The sequence below is a fragment of the Indicator indicator genome, chromosome 20 (assembly GCF_027791375.1).
Source record: "Indicator indicator isolate 239-I01 chromosome 20, UM_Iind_1.1, whole genome shotgun sequence".
In the NCBI taxonomy this organism is placed as follows: domain Eukaryota; kingdom Metazoa; phylum Chordata; class Aves; order Piciformes; family Indicatoridae; genus Indicator; species Indicator indicator.
The window spans coordinates 10,278,022-10,304,482 of record NC_072029.1 but is presented as its reverse complement, the minus strand read 5'-3'; the positions used below and the strand labels follow the sequence as shown (position 1 = coordinate 10,304,482).

Below are 26,461 nucleotides of genomic sequence, written 5' to 3'. Positions count from 1 at the left end.
CAGGGACCCAAGAGAATGGATACTTCAGAGGTGGAGAAACTACGGATGCTTTGACAAAAATGGAAAAAAAATATATTGTGTGGTGGAATGCAGCTCAGCCTTCAGCTGAGTACCACAGGACCTTGGGCTTGGGACGATTTAAATACTTTTCATACCTAGGAAATGATACATTGTGTTGTGAATATGCTAAAGGGAAAAATATTAGTCTGGTGCAAGCAACTGAGGTCACCCACTTCACAGGGTGATCAGCTTTGTTTGGTACAAATATTAGTATGTAAATTTGGAATAGCATGTATGCATCAACTCAGAAGTTAAAAGGGACTGTGTTCCCCCAGCAACTGTAACTTGTATCCTTTGTGTACACACAGTATTTTCTGACACTGTACCTGGTGATAACTTTCCTGACTTAATATGCAGTTTATGTGGAATGAACTAGAGTTAAAGCTGCTCTGGGAGCCATCATTTTGAGTTTCTTGACTTCTGTATGTGTAAAATCACATTCGTAATGCCATCTTAACATGGTTAATGTATATCACTGAGAGATGTAAATGGCCACACAAGGAGATAAACACAATGTGTCTGTCAGAGCTACAAGTTGCCACTACACCACCAGGAAATAAATAAAAGCTTTTTTCTTGAGAATGGTCAGTTGCTAAAATAGATGTCATTCTTTCACTTCTTCTTGTGTTTCAGGCTTGTTGTTTACATATATGTAAGCACTCAGAAACTTTAGGGCACAGTTTCAAGAGGTTAGTCTCCTAAAGACACCAAAATAAATAGGGATATTTTTTCAGGAAATCTTGGTGTCATCTGGATGCTGAATTCTTTCAAAAAATGTGACCCTGAAGGTCGCCACAAGAATTTCTGGGAGCCAAGAGTGGATTTACAGGCAGAGAAGATGGCGAACAAGAGGTCTGTGGCCCCAATTAGCACTGTGCAGAGCAGCAATAGAAAAGGGACTTCACTACTGTGCTTCTCCTCATTAACAGTACAGCTGCCACCAAGTGCAGGTGCTGAACGCAGCTGAAAATCTGCCTCTGGGTTAGGTGTGTAAAAGGGACTTGAGCTGGTTCTGAAAATGGGGCACTGTCTGGGAGTTGTGGGCACTGGAAAATGAGATTTGAGCTGCTTTTGTGAATATGACCCTAAACATGGATGTTGAAGTCAATGTATGTTTGGGTTTTTTTTCCCCCTAAAAAGTTAAGCTTATTGCCTTTTTATATAATTATGAATTTTGGCCCTGTATTCTCTGGGCATGGAATATATGAATTATTTCTCTCCATCCAGCAACAGGGAGATTGTATGCTAGAAAAAATAATCTTACTGCCCTTCCGGCTATTAACCCAGAATGTTACCAAAGAGGGACTATCTATAGGTCTGGTTAATCCAGGACAGTTTCTCTGGGCTTTCTTCGTAGCCTATACAGCTATCTGTGCTCATCAGCACTGAACTCCTGGCACAAGCACCCAGTGGGTCATGGCTGTGAACACTGTGAGATTCTCCTCTCCTTTCCCTCCCAAACATGATTTGTGAGTGCAACGGCAGCATCATCTGTTGTCCATGTGTACTCTGGTCCTTTCCAGGCCTACAGCAATCTCTTGGGAATGCAAAGCAAAACACTAAGCAAAATAAGTCAGGGACTCAGAAGCTTACAGTGCTGTTAAGGCAGTAACATTGTAAATCATACACTAATTATTATCAGAAAAAAAAAAAAAGGAAGAAAGCTAATGGTTTTAATATGGTTGAAGCACACATCTGATGAAGACTATCGTGTTACAGCCAAAGGAGGCAATCCTCAGATGCAGCTGACCCATTGGATTCATGATTTACATTCACTGAATACATGCACCAACTTGGAATGACAAGGGTAATAAAATTTTCTTTCAAGCATTTTCATGCATTCTCTCCATTCCAGAGAATTATGGTGAACTTTTTTTTTTCATGCAATCAAGAATCACAGGTTATGAGCTATATAACAGAGAATTGTTTCTCACCTCTTTTGAAAACTTCATAACGGATAGAAAATCCTGCTCCGTGCGTCTCATAGTCGGAAACAAATTTAATAAAGAGATATGGTCCTGAAGACACCAAAGGAGGGGGAGCAATTTTTCCACAGTACTTTCCCCATAAGCGTCCATCAGCATTATCTCCATCAATCACTTCAACATAATCATACCTGGTAGATAAATGGAAGGAAGAAACTTTTAACTTCCAGGAAAGAAGGAGGCCTAATTAATTTAGAAACCATAACGCAACATAGATAATCAAGAAAAATGCTAGCTTGCTTGGAAAATGCATTATGCTGAAAGATGTAAGCAAAATGAAATAATTAAAATGGACTACATTATGTCTGTAGACATCATCTGGCAACACGGAACTATTAGGAAGAATGGCGTCCATTATGCTTGCAGACAATGTCAGCTAAAGTAACCAATTAACAAAAAAAAAAAAGGAAATCTCTTGAGCACAATTCTGTATTATTAAATTGTGTTCCTTTGTCTGTGTAGTGTTGTTATCAATACATAATGCATAGCATTCTTTTCAAACTGTGAAGTTCTGTTATGAATTCAAAAATGTCTTTTTTGGTTGGAGCCCTTTATGAACAATACTTTGATTTCCATATGCTGTCCTCCAAACATATGTCCACAGAATAATAAATAAATCCCTAAGCATTAGATTTTGTTCAAAATGACACCATCTTGCAGATCAGTGATAGGAAAAAAAAAATCATTTATTTTCCTTCTTAGCTGGACAAATAGTTTGGAGCTAATCACAAAATCCACATATCAGCCACAGCACTTCTTTTTTCCCAGACAAAATTTGCTTCATTGCATGCCACCCTTGCTTAGGCATTTGGATGAAGAAGTGCAAAAGATGACATTCGCCTGGGCTAAATCCTCCCCTCCCCTTCATTCCTGAGGGCTACATAAGGAAAGGCATATAACAACACTGTAATGACTGGTAATAAAAGTTTGCCTGGAAGCAACAGTGACGTTAGGGTTCTTCATCCCTGTCCCCAAAGATGCCAATATGTAGGGCCTGGTCTGAGGGATTTGGTTTCAGAGGGCTGAGGAGTGCTCAGCAGCTTGGTGCACTGAGCCAGCTGAGGGAATACAAATGAGATTACAAGTCACTGGGAGGCAGAAGCTGCGGGTGTGGAGACAGGTCTGGTTTTAAGTTTTATTAGCCGATGATTTCACTCAAGTCTAGGCAGGAAGGAGGAGCACGCACAACTTAAAGAATCAATTTAATCTTCTAAAAGGTGGTGGCACTTGGAGCCTGGGTTGTGCTCTGGGTCTCTTCCAGTCTGCAGCAAAAGCTTTTTCTCTGTCCCTGTGCCTTTGTGTCTCAGCTGTGCTGCCGTTTTATTTAACAGGTTGCTGTTTGCCAGACAATCTCATTTACTTTTCATTATCCTACTACAAAATGTTGCCTTTAATTTGTTTAGACCTTTATTCTACTCTTAGGTTCACTGAAATGTTCCAAGCATATTAATATAGAAGGAAGAGCTAAAAATGACAGGACAATAAAGTGTGTCTGGTGTTTTTAAAGAGATCAAAGGGGAAAAAAATGTCTTCATGATGACCAATATCATTTTTAACAACCCTGCTCCAAACTGTCCAGGGCACATTACTTATGTTTACATGAAGTCCCATGAGATAACAGCCAAGATGATATCACTAGTTAAAGTGGATGGCTTAGGGCTCCTTAAATTAAAAATGACATTACTTCATCAGTTAAAACTGTGTGCCAGCTTTGGTGTATATCAAGTAGAAAATAAAGCCGACACTGATGGAACTGCAAGCATTAACATATGTGAAATAGTGTGTTAACTGCATTTCCTCTTATGCATTTGATTTTTCTTGTAGCAATTGCTCAGCTAGTTAGCTTCACTGTCCCATTTCAGACTTGTGCAAATGTGAAGCAGAAATGTTCATTTCAGAGACAATTTTATGCATACTTTATTAAAATTAAACTTATTTCCATAATTTCTTTATGTTATGAGTATGTGATTTGTGTCAAAAGGTGAGTTAGGAGTAAAGTTCAAGTAGCTTTTATAGATAATTTAGGTTTTAAAAGTTAGGAGAAGAGTTGTAAAAAGACTTTGGAATTGCTTTTCGTTGGTTTTGGTTTGTTTTGTGTTTTCTTTAGAAATATCTTTAAGAGCTCCATCTCTAGATTCCCTGCAAAATCTATCTGGTGTACTCAGGGATGTGAGCTACTAGTTTTAGAGATTAGGTAAAAAATACTGAGAATTTTTCACAAGACAACCTTTCTCCAAATAATTAATTGCTAATTAAAGAGAAAGAATAGCCTCCTAAAATCATACCACATTATTTCCCATTTCCCAGACACCATTCACTGCTCAAGCCTCAAGTGCAGATAAAATTTTCAAATGACTGATAAGAAGAGCCCTATCTCTGAATTATTAAATGCTATGACAAATTTCAACTAAAAATGTTAAGAAAACTTTTACATGCTTTTTTACTTCATGGGTGAAGAAGGAAAAAAACCCACACCCAAAAGGTTTTAATTCAATATTTTAATTCTGCCACACCTTAAAGATAATCTTCTATAGTCTTACTGTCTTTCACATAAAGACCAAAAAAAAATCAACCTCAAAGTTCTAATGTGGCTATTATATGAAGTAAATTTGGCAAAAAAATATTTAAATTAAATTCTATCACTCTCCTGGTTTTCCTCCTTTACAGTGACAGCCTGCCCACACCTTCCCATTGTCCCTTGTAGTGACAGACTTGTAATTTATAATGCTCTTTGTGGCTGCTGTGCAGTTGTAAATGACATGATTTGGTTACTAAAAGGCTGTCTTCTAATGGATTTTGCAAGTTATAGGTCATGCAGCCCTATGGAAGATTGGAGGATTTTTCTTTTTCTTTTCTTTTTTTTGTTTCCTCGTTTGCTTTGAAAAATTACTGACAGACAGAAAAGAAGTTTAGCTGTGAGAAAATAGGTATGAAGTACAATTTGAAAGGAGGAAGCTTTAAAGATCATCCCTACAACTTTCATATTCTAAGGATCATCTCTTTCACTTGGCAGCTAACAAATGGATTTGGATTCTCCCACACTGGCAGCAATATCTTATATCAGGGCAGTAGTAAATTATATATATTTATATATTTTTTTTAAGGAAATGAAATTACTCTGGATTTTACTGGCTTATGATTGGAATTCAACATCCTGCTGTCATTTTTGCACTTTTCAAAATCCTGCCAGGTACCATACTGCATCAAAAACAACTGTTCTTGTAAATAGGAGAAAGTACAGTCACAACTTGAAAATGGAGTTGCTGCCAAGGAAGCTCAGAAAGCAGCTTGCATCTCCCTCTGGCCTTGGTAGCAGTTCTTCTCCATAAGTTTGTCAGGAGAAGATGCTGTGCCAGGGATGCAGTTGGCACATTGGCATCCTTGTGAGGAGACTGAATGTGTCACCTCTGCAGTGCCCAGACAGTCTTGGCATGCAGCCCAGAATACTGAGTTTGCAAATGTGGATTTCCCACTTGGCAATTCTTCACTCAGTTACTGCTGTCAATGGTGTGGCAAATATTTCTTGTAATGTTATAGTCCTTTAGGGTTAATGGCACAGAGATGTAAATATAAACATGGTGCTAACCATGGAGAGTAGTCTCAGGTGAAAGACTAGAGGTGAGTTCATGAGCAAAAATAGGCATGCCCACCCAGAAGAGGAGATCATCAGCAGATATCTTCATTGAGCTGCTCTGCCATGCTGCAAAAAGCATTCCCTTTTTGCTTGCCTGGGTCTTTCTGGGTATACCATTTTTGCTTGCTTTCTGCTTGCACCCTCTGTTGTGTGCAAGGACCACGTGTGGCTCTCAGCTGGGAGCCTGTTGACATGTGCTGCATGCTTACCCTGCTCCTCCTAGCTACTATCTGAACATGCCACTACTAGATGGTTCTAACTTTATGGCTTGGTAAAACAATGTCTGGGGTAGATTCCCACTGGAATCTAGAATTCCTCCTGCAAAAAAAATTGCCCTTTTTTTGGTTATGAAAGTTACGAGCTTGAGTTAAAAAACAAGCTATACCTATAAAATGAGCACTGGGCAATGAAAAACATAGACAGCTGCAGAACACAGTTGTTGGCGAATTATCTATTTCCAGTTTCTAGTAGGTGATAACAGTGATTATGTCTGGTTTCAGCTCTGAACCTGCTAGCGACCCCTGAAACGCACCACAGCACGTTGTAGTGCTGGAAAGCCCTGCCTGCTGCTGAAGCCAAACACTCAGCCAAGCTCTACTCCACTTCTACACATTTCCCTATTATTGGGGCAGTGAGATATTACACCTTTTGGATAAAAAAGGATTCCTTCTCAAAACATCTGCAGAACTCAGATGAAATCTAAACATCTTCCCTTTAACCCTATGAAGCAATCAGTGAAACATATATGACTATAATTTACATCTGAATATGCCACAGTTTCTGCCACTTACTATATTATGCATTTCTAGGTGGGGAGGAGTGTTTGAGTTATTCACCTGTTAGAATAAAAAGGTTTTTAGACCTCTCTGTTTCTTTTATCACTCTGGTGAGTAATGTGCCCTTGTGGCCAAGAAATGCAATGGCATCCTGAGGTGTGGTTGGTAGGTCAGAGAGGTTCTCCTCACCCTGCCCTGTTGAGGCCCCATCTGGGATATTGTCTCCAGTTCTGGGCCTGTCAGTTCAAGAAGGACTTCAGGGAACTGCTTCAAAGAGTCCAATGCAGAGTCACAAAGATGCTGAAGGGAGTGGAACATCTCTTTTGTGAGGAAAGGCTGAGGGAGCTGGGGCTCTTTAGAAGAGGAGCCTGAAGGGTGACCTCATTCATGTTTATAAAGATGTGAAGGACAGTGCTGGGAGGATGGAGCCAGGCTCTGGTCAGTGATGGCCAATGACAGGACAAAGGGCAATGGGTGCTAGCTGGAGCAGAGGAGGTGACAAGGGAGTATAAGGAAGAACTTTTTCACTGTGAGGGTGACAGAGCACTGGAACAGGCTGCCCAGAGAGGTTGTGAAGTCTCTTTCTCTAGAGACATTCAAAACCCTGCTGGATGTGTTCCTATGGGACCTGCCCTAGGTGATCCTGCTCTGGCAGGGGTGTTGGACTGGATGATCCTTTGATGTTCCTTCCAACCCCTAACAATTTGTGATTCTGTGATTCCACTTTCACCAAAATGCTAAAGCTCTTCCTGACATGAATTATCCAAGCTGGTCAGACTATCTTTGGTTCTGAGAATTTGCTTCTTAGCATGATTATTTGTTTGCCTTTATTTTATTAAGAATGTTTTCTTGTTCTTTTTCTTTCTTTTTTTCCCTGTTTCTCACAGGGCTTGATTTTAGCTGAACAGAAGGCATTGCAAAAGGCAATCTAAATAAAGAGTTTCAAGTTGTTCTGCACCACGGATTTGTGCCCCAGCAGTGACAGAGGGTTATAGGTGTGGGATTTACTGCAGTGCTTGTGGCACAAGGCAATCTGTATCCCTGAGCTAAAAGCTTGAGAACTGCAGGCACTCGTGGGACACCAACCTTAATCCTGTTTTATTAGCAACAAGAAAAAGAAGTACATACTGTTAAAAGTCAAAAATTAAGCACAGACCCAAATGGGCTATTTTTCTGCCTGTAACCCCAACGTCTGTTGAGTTCTCTCCATCTGAGCCTCTGTGCATCCTGAGTGCTCCTGAGGCCTCCTGTCCCCCATCATGGCAACGTGACTCATCTACTGGGCATTGGAGGGGCAGCCCCCAGCTATGGAGACATGTGAGCCTTCCCTAGCAGCTGGGACTGTCAGGGCAGGTATCCGCATCAAGGGGATGTAACTCCTTGTGCATGGGCCTCAAAACACTCCTGGATGGAGGTGAATGCAGCATGTGGTCCTCAGAAGACACCAGGCATAAGCAGGGCACAGGTTTGCCCTGAGCATTGGGAGGCATGGGTACTGCAGAGAACTGTGGAGTTTTTTGGCTTTTTAGTTCCTTCCCATTGTGCTTGGTACCATGGGGCTCTGCCTGGCTGCTCATTCTCAGTACACACTGCAGTCTTCTCAATGGACAGGTCATTCCCTGTCCCAAAAAGTCAACTGTTGGTGTGGATGTGTCTATCACAGGATGAGCAAAATGTTCTGTTTCTTCCCCCCCCCTCAAATTCTGTGAGAATTCAAGTATGCAAATTGCAATCGATTAACAATTTGCAATTTACTGAAGCCCCTACCAGTTTGGGGGGGCCTTTGTTTCCACTACTCTTTTTTTGTGAGATGGTGTTTTTATGGTCTTTGCCCAGGGCCAAAATTCACTGAAGTTACTCATACAAAGGTCCTGTCAACCTAAGAGGTTTCTGGGAATAAGGCCATTGGGATTTGGCCACTGTTCAGTGATTTACTAATGCCATTAACTGACAGTGAGTCTCCATTAAGAATGAACCATCGAGGCTGTATTTTAGTTGAAGGCAATGCTGCAGTGAAAAAGAGAAAAGATCTAACAAAGACATGGAAGAAAATCTACAGTTACTCACTGTAGCAGTTTGATTGCCACTAATATTAACAGTTTTGTTATTACATTGGTGTCTTGGATCACCTAATGCGCTGGGATTTGCCCTTTCATTTTAAAATTAAGCTTTTAGTTCTCTGCTGAACAGAGGAATCTGAAATACAACATACCTTAACCAGTAAAAGTTCAAAACCCAGAAGTAATAAAAATAATCACTACTCTTTTAAAATCTGATTATCCTTCATCTTATCATACGCTTCTTGTTTGGCTCATGTCTTTTGAATACCTGGGACTGGCAGAACTGAGGATCAGAACTGAATATCTGCACTTTCATCTATAGAGCTCCACTAAGGACAGTAGGCAGATCTTTAGCTGCTGTAAATGAGATTAGCCCTTTCATATCAATGGACCTAGAGCAGTTTACACTGATATAAAGCTAAAGAGAGTGAGAGTGGTGACAGAATATTTCACTTTATATTTACTTAGTTCTAATCTATTTACATCAAATAAAACCTGAAAAATTCCTCAGTCAAAATGACAACACCAGGATTCACTCCAGGAATTAATGTAACAATAAAGAAAAATCAGAGGTTGTGGAGGAAGTTTTGCTGTTTTAGTATTGCAGTGTCCTAAGGGAAGTAAAAGCAAAATTCATCTGCTAAAGTATTCAGCATATCTATCTGCAAAAAACATTTTACCAATGAAAAGATTTGATCTTGGAGCTGGAGCAAGCTCCACTGATTTCACTGCTTGCCACACATTGTAATAAATTATAATATAATGATCCCAATATATAAAAATGAAAATATCTTCTGGGAAGAAACATTCAATTTTAAACCTCTGCAGTGAGAAACTTGAGTTCATAACTTTTTGGCGTAGAAAATTGCTATCTTTTCATGGAAAAAGGTTTCTGCCTGTCACATAAGACAAATTTATAAAACTATGACTTCCACTTTAAGAGGGGGAAAAAGAAACACTTAGCGGTTTAAAGACTTCTGAGGAGAAGGAGCTTTCTAGTGTCACACTGGTGAAGTTTAGTATTTATAGGAAATTCACATGCCTCTAATTACTCTAAACTCAGTTCCCAAGTAAAATATGCCATCTGGAAGATATTAGAGTCATTTGCAACTTGTTCACCTCCCTGTTTCACTGCAAAATCTTACCTCTTGCCAGTTTTCCAGTGTTCATCACAAAATAAAATGCAGTCTAATTTTTACTGTTTGTTTCATAGTTACTTTATCTACATTGAGCCAGCTAAAGGCATAAGAAACTGGAAAAAAAATTAGACATAATTTTCCTATTACTCACTATACCTCAAGGTTTATGTTCTTTCATATGGGCAATTCAGGTGTGAGGGACATCCCTTGGGTTAGTTTGGTTATTTAGCCGCTAATTTGACATGTTTAGGTTTAGGAAGATACTCTAGGTGATGAGAGAGAGAAAAGAATATGGCACAAGTAGACATCTTGCTTAGGAGTAGGCTCTTGCAATCACCCCCCCCCCCCACTCCCCCACCCCTCAATATTTCCATAAACTGAATTAAACAGTTTTGGTTTTGTTTTCATGACCTCCCAAGAGACACTCATCAATCAGAAAACTTCTCATTAGTTGAGGAACTTCACCCAAGTATGCCAATCTGTTTATAAGTGAAGCTTTGCAACATTCCTCTGAGGGAGAGTTGTCATTCTCATTTTACATATGTGGAGACAGAAGAGAAAGATGGAGTGCCAACAGCCTCCAAGAAATTTTGCAGACAACGAGGAACAAAGCCTGGATAGCCAGATATGGTGCTTTAAACACAAGAGCCTGGTCTAGCTCCTCTTGAAATAATGGAAAGATTCCTAACAGCTTCTGTGGGTTTCAAACAAAGCTTTTTAACAGAAGCTCAAAACTTGGAAGTTTTCTTGAGCCACAGAATGACTGGAAGAGGGGAAGTGCAAAGTCTCACACAGTCTCACAAATACATTTGTGTAGTTCCTGTAGGAGAAGAAGAATAAATTACTCGCTTGCCTACAGAGACTCGTGCATATATACACACTCATACTGCTATGAGGAGTCAAACACTGTCTTGTATGCCTCTAGATCCATTAAACACTGTTTCAAGTGCCTAGCTAGTTTAATGATTTGTGGCTGGATTAGTGCTGTTAGCACGAACTGCTGAATTCACTAAAAAGCCTGCTTTATTGGTAAGCTATAGAAGCTTCAGGTTTGCTTCCTCAAATGCCTAAAGAACAGAGAAAGAGTTGGATCAAATGAAGATCAGAATAATCTGTGATTTTTTTTTTCTTTCTGTGAAAGTAGAAAAGGAACACTTTGAATTGATGGTAACCTTATCCTACTCCATTTGGGAGTCTTGAGCTCTTGATTAATTTGTAATTATCCTGTTGGGATCTATGTGGTGTATTAATCATAACCTAAGGAACCTGACTATTAAAAGCATTAGGTAGATTTTAGCTTTTCACAGAAACTGTGAAAGTTCAGAATGTAAAATAAGTTTCACACTTTTGAAACTCAAATATTTCTCCCTTGTGGGCTGTCTACAACCTCCCTGAGCAACACTCATAATTAATGAAAGTAAAAGAGGCTAAAGGAGAAAGGAAATTGCAGATATACATATCAACTTTAGAACACAAGTTATGGCAATTTTCTTCCATGGCAACCATGTCCTGAAGCTCTGTAAATGCAGTTAAATGATGGTATTTTCACTTCTTTCCAGTTAGGAGCCATATTAAGAGTATTAAGGATGCAGAATCAGGCACTTGGAACTCAATATTTCTCAATGCTGTTCCCTTTGTTCTGATTTCTGCATCACATTCCCTTTGGGCAGGCTGTTGGCCAAGTGAAAAACTCACTGTGGGATTAGTGTCTTCACATACCTAGTCTATATTGATGTAAATGACTGCTGTGGGCCTTCCTGGCCTGGAAGTATGACACATGTAAATGAGTGGATTGATTTTTGCTGAGTCTGTATCTGAAACCTGCATAGAACCACATGCCTAGGCATATGCACAAGCAAGTAGAGTTACTGGGAAAAAAACACAGCTGTGCTGTTGAAACTTTTGACTTCCCAGTGTTTAATCAGGTACATGTATTCGAGTTTGTCCTGTCCTTTTCTAGTGGGGGTGGGGGAGCAGAGTCTCTTAAGCTATCACCCAGGAAAAAAGAATTTGAATTGCATAAAGGAGATAAAAACATTCAAGTTTTTTTTATTTTTTTCCTGTATTGATAACAGAGTCTAAAATTGTGTGAAATGTGTGGCATCAACCAAATATTCTCATAATGCTGAGAAGATCTTTGGCAGTCTTTGTAACATTTCAAGATGAAAACCATCTCTTCTTTCTTCTTTCATACAATACAAAGCAAGTGCCTGGCCATAGCATCTAGAAGTGCTCTCTTGGAGACACAGAAAGCTGAGTAAGAAGCATTTATAGTTCAGAGATCAACCCACTTACAATGTCTGCGTGTTTCCTGGCAGGCCATTATCTCAGCACAAAACCATTTGGTTGTGTACATTGCCATTTTAACAAACAACCCTTAAGCAGCATGAGTAATATGCAGAGCTGGCAACTTTAAAGCAGCACTGGCTTTGTGAAATCTAAATGATATTTCACAAGAGCGATGTAAGGAACATTTACTCATGGATGGTGCTTTCGAATTTCATCCTTCTGGTCGTGGTAAGTGTGGTTGAAGAGCTGCCTGAAAAAGCCCCACACTTCTGTTTTGCAATGGCAACATGTGTATGCACACATGTGTGCATTTTGCTGTGTAGATTTGTATATTCTTTGTATTAAAAAAAAGGTCCTGAATCATTTTATCTGCCTCTTTTTGAAGTTCATCCTCAAGCCTGGGAATCTTTCAGCCTTGAAGACGTGCATCTCCAATCAACTAAAGCAAATGAGAACAAGGAAGCAGGGTGGAAAGCTCTATACAGTAGTAATTGCTACCAATCCTTTCCTGTTAATTTTTTGTCCAATTTCAGTACAGACATTACAAATAAAACTTCTGTTAATAATTTAGTGTGTTTCCTTATAGGTGTAACTGGGTTTTGCACATGTCGTTGTGTCAATCTAGCATGTTAGTAAAGACATCTCCATGAGTTTACACTCTTGAAATCTACATGGGGAAATTCAATAGCATCCTCAGTATCATTATCTTATACAGTATGTGAATACATTTATTGCAAGCAGATTGTGATTTCTCTTAACTTTGTTTCACAGAGTTTCAGTACATTGGTTTTGTAATAGATCTCTCAGTTAAATGGTATCAATTTGAAATATCAGTATTGAATCATAGAATGGTTGGGGTTGGAAGGACCTCCAAAGCTCATCTAGTCCCCTGTAGTCAGAAGGGACATCATCCACTAGAGCAGGTTGTTCAGAGCCTTGGTGAGCCTGACTTGGAATATCTTCAGGGATGGGGTCTCAGCTACCTCCCAGGGCAACCTGTTCCAGTGTTATGGCATCCTGATGGTGCAGAACTTGGTTGCTAACATCCAGTCTAAATCTTCTGTTCCCTAATTTCAAACTGTTGCCCCTCATCCTATCACTACAGGCCTTTGGAAACAGTCCTTCTGCAGCCTTCTTGTAGCTCTGTTCAGGTACTGGAAGGCTACTATTAGGTCTTCCTGGAGCCTTTTCTTCTCCAGGCTGAACAATTCCAGCTCTCTTAGCTTGTCCTCATAGGAGAGATGCTCATTGAGCAATTTTGTTATCATTTTATTGTGTGTATCCTTGAACTAAAAGCTACATATAACTCCAATGGATGTATTTATATTATGATAAAATATACCATCAAAGTTAAAAGCTGCTAAGCCTGAAGTTAGCTCATTTGTATCCTATATCACAGGAACGTCACAGTTTTTATGAGGTTTGTGACCTTAGGATCTATATGGGTCTTGAGAAACAACTATGTTTAGAATGGAGGAAAACAGTGGCCAATAAACATTCACAGTAGCCTAAAAACAGGAACAGCTTGTTAGCTGAGGTCAGCCTTATGACCTAGCGCCTAGTGAAACTGTATTGTTATAGCTGGAGCATGGGGCAAAGCAAGCATAGAAAAAAAAACACCCCAGTGATCCACCTCTCATAAAAATGTCTTTCTTAGAAAGAGAGGCATGTGCTAATGACTTACAGGAAGGAAAATGTGCACAGCAGATCAGCATTATCCTTCATACGATTTAAGAGAGTTTAGTGGAGCTGCATCAGAGGTGCACTGACACAAGCTGTTTTAAAATGGAAAACTAAGTTGAAAACCTGCCAGAATTCACAAGTGTCTGCTGGGAAAAAAAAAAAAAGTTGCATAGTTTTTTTTTTTTGTTACTGAAAACTTACTTGTGAAAGCAAGCAGGGTAATGAACATACACACAACATAAATGTATACACAGTTTGTGGGCTTCACTAATTGGGACCATACTGCATACATGTGCACCAGCTTGAATCCCCAGTGGGAGCTGCACAAATGTCAAGGAAGTATTCATCAGATGGGACCAAGTTTGTCTACCTTCCACTTTCTTCTTCTCCCTCATCAGTGCAGATTCTTTAGATATACTCTCCTTCAGCTGCTGAGTATTTGGACCTATACTCAGTGAAGGCTAAATCGTGTTTGGAGCCACACAGCTGTGAGATGACCCGTGTCTTTGCAATCAGGGCAGTGCAAAGTTTAAGTCAGGACTCACACAGCACACATTGCTGCTTTTGAGATCAGCAGGAATGTTCTCCTAGAACCACTCTCTTCCATCCTTGTCTTGGCTGCTTTGACAGCTATAATCCAGAAAAACCCAGCCTTCAGGAAAGGGCTATTACTGGGTCTGAGAAACCATGGGGCAATGATGCTGATTTGTACTCTGCATTTCACGGGTTAGATTTCTGCCCTTGTTTTCTACTCAGGCCAGTGGACAGTGTGACATAGAGCTACAGCAATATATTACCTGAAATATCAGGGAGACCTGTAGTAACTCAATGAATTGCAAACATACATGGTATTACAACTGCTTTCCTTCTCTTATCCACAAGGAAGTAGTGCTCTCAGTCTTTTTAAATCAATTACAATAAATAAGCCCTGAAAGGCAATAAACCATTACATGGCTGATGAAAACACCTACTCTGCAATTAAATTAATAAACCTCTCATTTGATGGCTTTCGTTTCATTTACATTTCTAGTCAGGTATCTATTAATGCTTTTACTTTCTTTGTCTACTCAGTAGTGAAAAGCATACAAGAACAATCTGTACAAGGCTCTGTGGCATTAAGCATTGATTCTTTCCTCTCCTTCCCTCACAGCAAGCAGCACACTAACGCAGACAGACAAGCCGTGAAATATATTTGGGCCAGATTCTCCTGTACGTGCAGAGAATCTGAGCGAGATAAGGCCAGGCTTTCCTCTGCGGTTTAATAATGCAAAAGACAGGCTTTCACTCACCAGGGAGAACAGGGTTTGTTTGCCTTATGCATTCTTAAAGGTATAAATTGCCCAAAACAGTAGTAGGAAGTCTGGGAAGGAAATGAGATAATGCCCCATCCCTTTCCTCACTTCAGGCCCCCTGAGCTGGCTCACAGAACTGTCTGGCTTGCACAGAAGGAATCAAGGAGTTGTTTTGGCAGCACAGCATGCACCCTCCTGTTGCAAACCCTCCCTGCGCTGTGTCTGAGGTGGTGCAGCTCCTGGGGTGCACTGCAGGTCACAAGATGCACTTCTGGAGCTATCTTCCCTTCACCAGTACAGCCAGACACTGTCACCTTGTAGCTTGTTAATGAAAGGGAACCTGCAGTTTTGCTCTCTCAGGTGCTGAGATAACCAACATCGTACCCAGCCCTAAGCCAGATGATACAAACTGATGTTCATCTCCTACTCTGAATAAAACAGTACCTGGCAGGGGGAGGCTCTGTAGCTGATAAACTTTTTGACAAAGGAACTTGTTTTTCTCAAACTGAAACATTATTTTCATAATTTCTAAATACCAATCTTTCCTGTCTGAAAGATTATGTGCTTCATGCCAATGAGCCTAGGTGTCAGTGCATAGCCCCCTTTAAAATTTTATGATGTAACATAACCTCATTTTGTTACATTGTAAACATTTCCAAGATACAGGATCCTGGTTTTTATTACAGGAGTGAAGCAGTAATAATCCCCCCTCTTTCCTGAAACATGCAGAAAACCCCTTTAACAAATTAAACATACACATTCCTCGTTAGCTTTACCCTGAATTTGGTCTCGTGGGCATTGTAAAGCCATTCCTCCTTTTTCTCTCTTTCTGAACAAAGGGATGTTAAGAGACTAACAGGCTTTTGGAGAGGCAATAGCCAGCCTGACTCACAGTGCCAACACATGGCCAAGATGAACAGATTCCTGAATCAGCTCCAGTGAATTGATTTTTCACATATTTGGCAGAGAACATCAATATTTCCATTTTTCCTCAATTACCTTACATTTTTCCTCAAACAGATACCATGAAGTCTCTTTTGCCCTTGCATGATTGCCACATTGGAGACAGGATGAGAGGAAACAGCCTCAAATTGCACAAGAGAGTCACCATCCCTGGAGGTATTTAAAAGATGTGTAGATGTGGTGCTTAGGGACATGGTTTAGTGGTGACCTGACAGTGCTAGGTTAATGGTTAGACTTGATGATCCTAAAGGTGTCTTCCAACCACAATGGTTCTATGATTCTGTGTTTCTATGTCTAATTCAGGAAGCCCATCAATGAGCCAACTCAGAAATATTTCAAACATTTGTCCCATCCTCTTGCGAAAATTTAACATAGGAGTTAACAAACCCCAGAACTATCGGAGGGGTAAGAGAGAAATTCATGAAGGATTGTCTCTTTTTTTTTTTTTTTTTTTTTTCCCCCTGGGCATAAGGATCATGGAAGAGCCTCCCATGCCTGCAACAAAAGGTTATATCAGCTGGAAAGAACCTGAGTAGGGTTTCTTTGCAGCATAATGTGCTCTGGGAAAATCAAGGGATTGCTCATTAATGGTGCTGCTCAGAGCGGTGATAAACTCTACCAAAAATTGCTATTCTTGCACTAGGAGATGTGATTACAATGCAGGGACATGTCTGAACTATTTTTATTCAACTGACTGAGGTACTAAAAATGTCATAGACTCTGCAGAGTGCTGAATGCTCCCACTGGGGACAATAAAACCTATGCCACCACAGCCATGCCACTGAGTAGGTAAGGATTTGTACCTTTATGGATGCTGCAGTCATATCTTCAACTGCAGCATGAATGCAGATGTCCAGTGTGTAATAGGCTGGGAACTGGGAGTCATTCTGCTTTCATGAGAGCCACTGTCTGGGAATGCAGGAGCATTGGTAGGGAACTGGGCTGCTCAGGGTTCACCTGTAAACTTTTTGTGCGATTAAAGCTCTGTACTGTTCACACAGCAGCTAATAAGTCAATAAAATTGTGAGATTAGAGAGAAAGTTGAAATCTCATGCTTCAAATTCAGGCAAATGTGAGCCTGGACAGGTCTCAGCACTTTGAGGTTTAGTTAGGCTGTTCAGGGAGATGATGGGGTCAAAGTGGGCAGAGACTAGACTCTAAGGAAGGCTGAAAGCTCAGGGTCTGTTCCTACGCCATTGCTATTCAGTGAAGCTAATGTCCCTATGCCTCAGTTCCCCAGCCTGGAAGAGTTTGAAGGTACTGGATGAAGTGAGATGGCTACAGTAGTAGTCACTATCATTAATTTTAGTATCTCTTTTGTAAATATATTTAGCTGACATCTCTGCATTCCTGCTCCTAACTCTTTTGAGCTTTGATTTAAAATTTTTACCTTTGCAGATGGACGATGAACAAGAAGGACAAAGAGCCTTAAAACATGGTGTATTATAACAAGAAATAAGATTTCTTTGTAACTCAGAAATACTCATGGATGTAGTACTGTGCAGTGATGTGCAGTGATTTACAAAAATAATTCTAAAAAGTATTAATAAGTCTTTCACATAAATCCCTAGGTGTGGAAAGAAGCAACTGTGTGTCCTTAAGCACCTTAAGATGGGTACTTAGAAGGAGTCTGAAGAACAAAGAATTTGTGGGAAAGTCTGGTTTTAAGCAGAAAATTATTATCTGTCATCTGAGGGACCCAGAATTATCCTGTGCTGTGCTCTGGAGAACTGGTTATCTGGGGGACACGTGCTGGTGTGCTGCAGTAGGGTGCCTCAGCAGGTTATCCACCCTTGTTTCACTCTTGACTAAAGACATTGGGCAAATAGGTTCAAAGGATGTCTTCTTTGAAGAGGAGTATTCCCTGTACCTGTGCTCAGGTGTGAGAGGTTGGCCACTTTTCCCCTAGACTCTCTAAATAAGTGACAATGTTGATTATACTTCAGTCAGCAAAACGAGATAGGAAGAAGATGTGCTTTCTCCTTCATAATCCTGGCACTATGTTGTATTTGAATCTCACCAGATTCTGTTTTTTCACCCTTTGATAATCAGCATACAATCCAATAATTGTGTTGTGGGGTGAAGTCTTTCCACATGAGGTTATTGCGAAAAAATTCTCCTTGCATAAAAGCCTTAGCTAAATTGTGTACAGGATAGATTACAGACACACCATGAAGTTGTCAAAACATTGTGATTTGATTAATGAGGCTGTTAATTTTCAGACTTGTCTCCCATACAGATCTCAAGCCTCTTCAGTCACATCAAGACTTGTGAGGTTAACGATATTCCCTGCCATCCTTAGCATGAGACTGCCACATTGTAAATGACTCTCCCCGTTTCCCATGAAAGAACTGTCTTAGATACCTGGAGGGAACATGAGAGGAAGCCAGCACATTAGCAAACACTTCACTCTGGCAAGTCATTCTGAATGTGAAATGCCTTTCAGCCAGTATGACCAGTGCCCTTTATACCTAGAACTTAAGCTTGCTCCTCTTCAACATGTTTTGTCTCCTGACGCTTTTAATACTTAAAATTCAATTTTGCAGTCTCCTGCCCATCTAACTTACGCCAACATATTTTGTTAGAAGAAAATCAAGGAGTTGCTTTAAGGTAAGTGAAAATAGTTTCATATGAATTGAATCCTAAAAATAGCCCATCCTGTTTTCTTTCATCTGCAATAACTGTGTTATTCTGTAAAAGAATCCCAAGGGCATTGACATAAGTAAGGAAGCAGAATGGTGCTGAGATCTTTTCCCTCATTTCAGGCCATCCTTCCTACACACAGACATATAGACATGCAAATCCATGATTGGGAGGCATGGTGAAAACTGCTTTTAAGAGTAATCATTAATCATGTGTGTATTGATGACTTTCTGCTTGCATTTCTTTCATTTAAAGCACGGAAGTCTTGTCTGATTGGTGCTTTGTTAAATCAGTGCTACCCACTACTCATGTGATTTAGAAACACTAATTACTTACTGAACTAGAGAAGTTTAGTATTCAGCCAGCCTCATATTCAGGACATATGCTTCACCTCACAAAAGCTGAGCTAGAAGTGGCAGCATCCAAAATTAATACATACATGACATATTTTAAGAATCAGATTCTACAGCCTTGCTTTTGCTGAGGACAGTGAGACTTCTCATGGACAAGATTTAGCAGCATAGAGGCTGCATATAGAGCTTGGGAAGGTTTTACTATTCTGCAGCATGACATCAGTTTGGGCTGATATCTAGCTTTCTGCAATAAAGCCAACATAAATAACAAGAAAAAAAAATCTCCTCTTACATGGTTTTAACAATTTCTGTTGTTGGAAATGAAAAAAAAAAAAAAGTAAAAAGCTTTTAGCATGTGTATATGTATCAGAAATATGTGATTCTTAAAGCTGAATCACTTAACAGAATTACACATAAGCCTTTTTATACTCCCTACATTCTTATCAGACCCAACTAAGGCAGGTTTCTGGGTTTTTAGTCAAATTAGTTTTATTTCGGTCAATACTGGTTAAGAGCCTGTTACAAATCCTCCAGCTTCCATATGATTCAAGTATCTTTGAACATTACATTGTTTTACAAAAACATGTTTTTAAATGCTGTCCAAAGTGATGCTGGAAAGCAGAAATACAAATTCTACCTGGAATGTGCTCCAGCCTGTCAAAAACAGCATTAAGGGAGAAAGGAAAATAGGCTATGTGGCTTGCTTTGCTATTGTTAAAAACAAGGGAGCATCTCACCTAATAATTTAAATAAGATCCTGTTGCCTGACATTTTTAAAAGCCTTTTGATCTCTTTTTTTTTCTGGTTCCCTGGGTTGTGGCTCTGTAGGGTGCAGTAGCTGGAAAGCTATGGATTAAATTTTGTGTTGCTTATGCCTCTCCCTCCCCCGCTTTATTTGCCAAAACTCCTTTTAGTGGGCGAAAGGAATGCTTGCTTTTATGAAGCACCACTGCACTGGAGATGGTGGAGAACAACCTTGACTAAAGCTTTTTAGACATGGGCCAACCTATAAAAGTGCCAAGTTCAAATTCTCTGTTATTATGAAGGCAATAACTCTTTGGCTCTTTGTTAAGATGATTTGCCAATTTTGTTGGTGCAAATTAGGGGCTGTGATTTTACCTCCTGTAATCTGATTTAGAAAATTAATTTAACTCACACTGCACCCCCAAAATAATGTAGACGTAACGTGTTTCTTTTGCAGTGTGCTGCACTTGGACATAATGCTAGGAAATGACAAATTTTATCTTTCCAGAGCAAAGACAGAAAGAAAGATACCTCATTATCACTGGTTCAGTGCAAGAGGATAAGCAGAACAATCTGAAAAACCTTAGCAGAATATTTAGAACTTAAGCCACACCTTTAATACATTTTCCTCACTGAATACAATGTTAACACATTCATTAACTTTGATAGTGGAAGAGATTGGTTAAAAACGCAGGAAAAATATTTCTGTAATAAACTGTAATAAAAAAAATGGTGACAATAAATATGAAACGAGCGTAAGAAATCAGAGACTGGAGCACACTTTCACTCTTGTAACCCAATTAGTTTTGAAAGAATTATATGAACCATTACTATGGCCCCTTAAATTTCCAGTGGGTTAGATTTAGTATAGGAGATTGTAAACTGCTTTGTGGTGAACGGCTCAGAGTATTTGCATTCAATTTACATTTAGAATATGTAACACAAGCTGAGAAGAGGCTGGAAAAGTCCTTTCAGAGAGCTGCATTTTATCTGTACATAGGCATTAAGTCACAGCGTGTCTGTGAGATTCGTGGGCTCATTTGGTTTGGCAGAGACCTCGAGCAGAGCCTGGTGCCCCTCCCCCTGTTCAAAGAGAAATGCTTGTTAATTATTCTCCAAAGCAGCTCTGATAGAAAAGTGTCACTTCCAGCCTTGACTGCCTCCCTTGACAGCCTGATACTTTGCTTAAGTGATCTCGCAGTTACAACATTTTTCATAATATTTAACCTAAATTTTCCTTGCTGCAGATTGATCCCACTCCTTCTCTTATCAAGTACAATAGCTCCACAGCTCCCAGACAGTATTCCTAACATGAAACAGGGATACCAGCGAGAGCTCCTTCTCAGAGTACGGGATGCCAAGCTGACCTTTGACTCTCACACTTCAAATACATCTCTTGGCATCCTGTGCAAAAGAAAACAGACACCACTTGTTTCCTAAAGATTTTACAACTGGCTTGGGCTAATTAATCAGCCTCCTGCACACAGGGCTCTGTGCTTACCTGTCTGGAGGAAGTGCAGATCACAGGAGCAGAGCAAGGTTTCTCAGATCTATGGTTCACCAGGTACTCCATTAATTACTGAGCAGGCCAAGGGAAATCTGTTCATAACTACTTCTTCCTTTCTGCTACTGTGCAGCAATCCTGTTCCCCATTTGGCTATTTCGTTATATACAGAAGGAGATTCTAGTTCCATGGCCTGTTTCAATTCCTGGTGTAGTTTAGCCAAAGCCAGTGAAATTCCAGTAGGAACAATTTGGCCCACTGTGTTTAAGTATTTAACCATCTGCACAAAACCCACAAAAGAGACGCCCAAACCAAAACCACTCATTTACATAATAAGGATGTGAACCTACTACAGCCATGTGAAACTATCATTTTTCACATGTGCTTGTGAATCTTTTCCCAGGCTTTTGCAGAGGGAGGGGCAATGGGGATATATGAAGTGACAAGAAATGTGTGGGTGGGGAAAATGAGGGGTTTAATTTTTTCTTCCCTTTTAGTCTTCAAGAAGCATGCAGCAATTACTTCTGTATTTTAAAGAAATTGTAAAAATACCCAGAGGTTATAGACTGATGTTTTTCCTTAATGTTTATACAAATATAAATACACAGCTAAAATAAATACAGAAGAGGAATACACCCACCTCTACAATTACAAAATCACTTTCCCATGGGTAAATTTCATCTTATCCCCATCTGTTAGATTGTGCCATGAACCATTTTGGCTTATATCCCTTAATTATTTTGTATCATATGAAATATAATTGTGGGTATTCCACATCTTTATTTCAAATCCTTAATTTTCTTTTGAAAAGCTACCTATGTTCTTGGCTTAGTTCTGTGTTGTGGAAATGAATTCCCAGGGTTAATTAGGTGCAACAGAGTAAGACACAGTCCTGATCCTGTGGTCTCTGAATAAGTTGTATTCTCACTGAGACAAGAGAACTTTTTCCAGGATGAAAAGCATAGTGAAAAAGGGATTCATGACATTCTGCCACATGTCTGAGACCAGGAGCTCCAAGTGAGCCATGCAGCACCCATCCTGTGCATGGGATCTAGGCAGATGCCTCATCCAATGGGGAACCCAAAAATCCTACTCTGCAACCACACCCTGCTCTCTGCCATTTGTGAAACTCTGCAGATTTGGTAGCAGAGAGCATGGCAGATTCTGCTGGTAAAACCAAATAATCTGAAGAGGAGAAAAAGTGTTGCTGATTGAAGAATCTCAGCTCTTGAAATCTGCAACTTGAACACACGTTCAAGTCCTTGTCACAGAGATTTTCTGGCCTTGCTTGTAGGACCTGCTTGGTGTCCTGTCCTGGTGCTTCAGCTCCACCAAAGGTGAAAACTGGCACGGCTCTATTAAGTGAGTGCAATTTAACCCACTGAGGGCTAGCCCAAGGCAAGGCCTCCTTAGTACACCTATAAACATGCAGCAGTAGGTATACTTAATAGCTGCTTTTATACCTTGCAGCTAAGATGAGGTTTCAGGTGCTCTTCCTCCAGTGCAATTCACAAATCGTGGTGGTTTGACAAAACTTGCAAAAGCCCAGAAATTGCATCCTACAAACAACCACACATCCTGCTTCCAGAGTTTGTACATCAGACTTTGAGGAGCAAAAAAGAAACTATACTCCTCGGGAGCATTCCTGAAAGATAACACTTGTGGTATTACCAGCTGATGAAAGTAACAATTTTATGATGTTAACTTGAAACCCTAGTTTTCACTGGTTTTCATTACTTTGAACCTGTGCCTGTTTTACAGCTGGGCCCATTTTTTGCATACTGCATGGCTGCTGTGTTCTCTTGGTCGGAGAATAGATTTATTATGCCAATCATGAAAATATCATGAAGATGTTTTCAGGATGGTTCAGCAGAAAGCCTAAAATCTTCAAATCCAGAGAGCTGATTCCACAAAGAAAACAGATAGACTCTCTTGGAATTGCAACACCCTCCTGCCAGAAAAGAGGTGATGGATTTCTTACATTTTTTTCCCCCTGGATATTAGATATCCTCTAATAAACTCACAATAAACTACAGCAGATGTTTGAAAAGTACATTATTTGCAGTTGATTATACACATATATCAAAAATCAGACATTGTATAAATAATAGTTGCTCTGTAGTCATATTGCTTTTGTGAATATAGTTGAAGAGATTCAACTATTCAGTCAGTTGTTGAAATTTTATCACTGGTCTTCTACAGCAAATATAATTTCCAACTACTAATACCTCCCAGCTACAGTGACATTTAGGATAAATCAAAGAGGTGATCTGTGGCTTCCCTGTGTGCAAGCACGTTTTGCACTCACAAAATGAACTGACCAGATGAGACTAGTGGCATTTACATTACTTGAATTTCACGTGTAATTAATCACTTAGCATGAGATCTATTCAGGTGTATGGATAAGCTGTGGTAAGTAAAAGAGAAGGTATTCTGTTTTGCTGTCGAGTAAGGAGAGAAGTCAGTAGTAGATTTAGCCTCAATCAGATGTAGCAGGGGAGGTGGCTCAGCACCAAGAGAAGAGTGTCAGGCTGGAAGAGTTTGAAATGAACTTTCTTGTGCTGCTTGGAATCTGGAAAAGGCACGGAGGGACTCTGCTGAGGATTTTGAAAAGAAGAATAGATGCATCATGATCAATTCAGTATTATTCACCCACTTTGACACAATCTTTGTCTCCTTGGTTTGTTCCTGTCTGCTTTCACATGAACTAGGCAGTGTTGAAAATACACAGACATTTCCACACAAAGGAACACAAATATATCATTTGAATGTGAAAGAGATGTTTAACAGTGCTCTCATTTAAATGATGCCTAAAGCCAAGTGACACAGGGTCTAAGATATATGAGAATAAGACACAAAACCATCTCTACCATGTTTAAAAACACATTTGTTTAACTACTCCATGCTGAGATTACCTTCAGCATTTTTCCCTAGACCTGAAGTTGTTGAAACAGACAGAATGTAGCTGACCTTTGGAGTGGGATTTTTGTAAAATAAATAAACTGGATGGCAGAATATAAAAGTTACAAACCTCTTTAGAATGCCATATGTGAAAATCTTGTAAACAATCCATAAATATAACTTGCTGGGTAGGACTTGCGGAAGCTGCTGCAGAATTCTCTGCTAACATCTTTCCCCCCACCCCAAACATTGAACCATCTGGTAATGACAAATTTATTCTGTAGCTTTTCTGTTGGCATGTGCCTGTAATTATAAAACATGTTATTACCAGCTTCAGTCTGGAAGCAACACCATCCCACAGCCTGGGATCAGAAGCACTGACACTCTGACCAAAACGTTGGGGAAGGCTGAGGCACCCATGGTAACACCAACATGACATTTGCCTTCTTGTCTTTGGAGGCAGCTTCACTCACATGATAGGTGAACATTTTACCAAGGGTTGTGATTGTCAAATTGAGCTCTTACTTTTTCTTCCAGAATCTAACTTCCTATCAAGGAAGTTAGCATTTGATCTTATCACCACTGAAGCAAAGGAGTTTTTTCCACTAGCAAAGTGGAGATGTACCAAGCTCTGCTCTGCAGCAGTGGTTTTAAAATTTGGTAACTTGTGACTATCTCTGCTACAGCTAAGTTCCTGAAATAAGAAATTCACTGACTGCTTTGAGACTTAATTTCTTGTTGAGTTAATTTCTGAAATAGATTTAGTTTTCAGTTTTAGATCTGCAAAAAAATGTTTTAAGACACATAAAACGTCTGAACTACAAAAAATTGTGTCTTTTAATTTTAACAAATTAGGTTTAAATATTCACTCCTTGAATGACTTTTATCCTGAGAGTGAATTTTTATGGCTGATATTTAAATCCTTGAAAGTAGGGGCTTATAGCAGAATCTCAGAGACATTTTAAACCCCTGTGTAGCAGTCCTGGATGGCATTGCTCTAGTCAGCAGGCCTTTTAATCTACTGTTTGAATATACTGCTGAAGGAATACTTTAGCTTTTATTGGACAGAATAGTTGTGGATCCTAAATGACTTGCCATGAGAAATGGAATTAAGAAGAGTACATATGGTTTAATAGCTTTATCATTATGAACAGGCACAAAGGCTGACATTTGAAAGTCATTATCCTCTTGCACAAGATGGTACCATTATACTTTTAATCAAGAATTTCTACTTCTTTTGTTACTTCCTGCCTTTCCAAGTTCCGGTGATATACTGTTCCCGTTTTGGCCTCATCCTGTTTTGCCCTGCTTCTTGTTTGTTAAGAAGTCTAGCTCTGCTGTAGGCTAGCATTTTTCAAATGCAGAAGCATACAATAAACAGGAAAGATTCCCTTAGAGACACTGTTGTTTTTAGCTGATCAAAAGGCCATTCTGACATCCGCTTCTTGCTCAATAAAAATATTATTTAAGGAAAAAGAGAAACAGCTCTAGATTAGTATTGTGTCTTTAGCATGGCTGAAGTCATTACTGCTTAACCTATTGCTGCTTCCCTTCACCCTTTTTTAGTTACACAAGGTAGAGACAAAAATCAGATTGTAAGTGACAATGCAGTGTCTTCTGTTTTTTCCTAAATTTTAAACAACAGGACTACTCGCAACAGTTTAGCAGAACATCAGAAACTTAGGGACACTGCCCTGACAATCTGCCAGGAGTCTATGAACTGCATCCGATTCGCGTGTTTCAAGTCTGTGGGAGTTTTGCAGCAACAGGAACTTCAGGATTTGGGCTTCATAACTTGATCTAAGACACAGCCATTGCTTTGACCCTGATTAAGCAAAAGTTTTGAGCTCAGACCTAACTCGATGCATGTGAACAGTCTTCTAAACAAAAGCATTTCATAGAGCCTCATCATCCATGCGGTTTGGTCTGCACTGATTACAAATCCTAGTGTGCAATGCTCCATCTTCATAGAAACAACCTTGTTCATGTGTTGGAGCAGAGGTATTTGGGCCTTAATTCAGTCACATTACCAAGCATGTGCCTAATTCCAAGCACCTGTTGGATACATTAAAATAACTGGGTTCAAGCCAACATTTAACAGGGCGGAGAGTGTGCTGAGGGTGTGCTGAGAGAAGATAAAGGAAGCTCAAGTGAATGAACTGCATTTGCTGAATTAGGCAGTCTATGTTGTGTGCATTTAGACTCTGGTATTTTCCTTTCCATTCTTTTCCACTCCAGGGATGTTGCTCTTATCTTTATGGACTATCAAGCATCTTCTTTGCTACAGAAGTCTAACGGCTGACCAGTGTGCTCCTGTGGTGGGTGTGCTCTACATGGGTGGCTTTGAATGCCACAGACCAGTGAGCACAAGTCTGTCAGCCTGCCCCACTGAGATTCAAAGAGGCTTTGAGCCAAGCCACAGAAGCTGTAGGTAA

General features: G+C 39.8%; 1 protein-coding gene across 1 annotated transcript in view; it reads right to left on the bottom strand.

Moving 5' to 3' along the window:
• Positions 1-26,461, bottom strand: part of NRP1 (neuropilin 1) — a 112,636-nt gene that overhangs the window by 62,862 nt on the left and 23,313 nt on the right. The window contains 1 exon segment of the mRNA XM_054390201.1: positions 1,995-2,176. Coding sequence (XP_054246176.1) covers positions 1,995-2,176 — 182 coding nt within the window.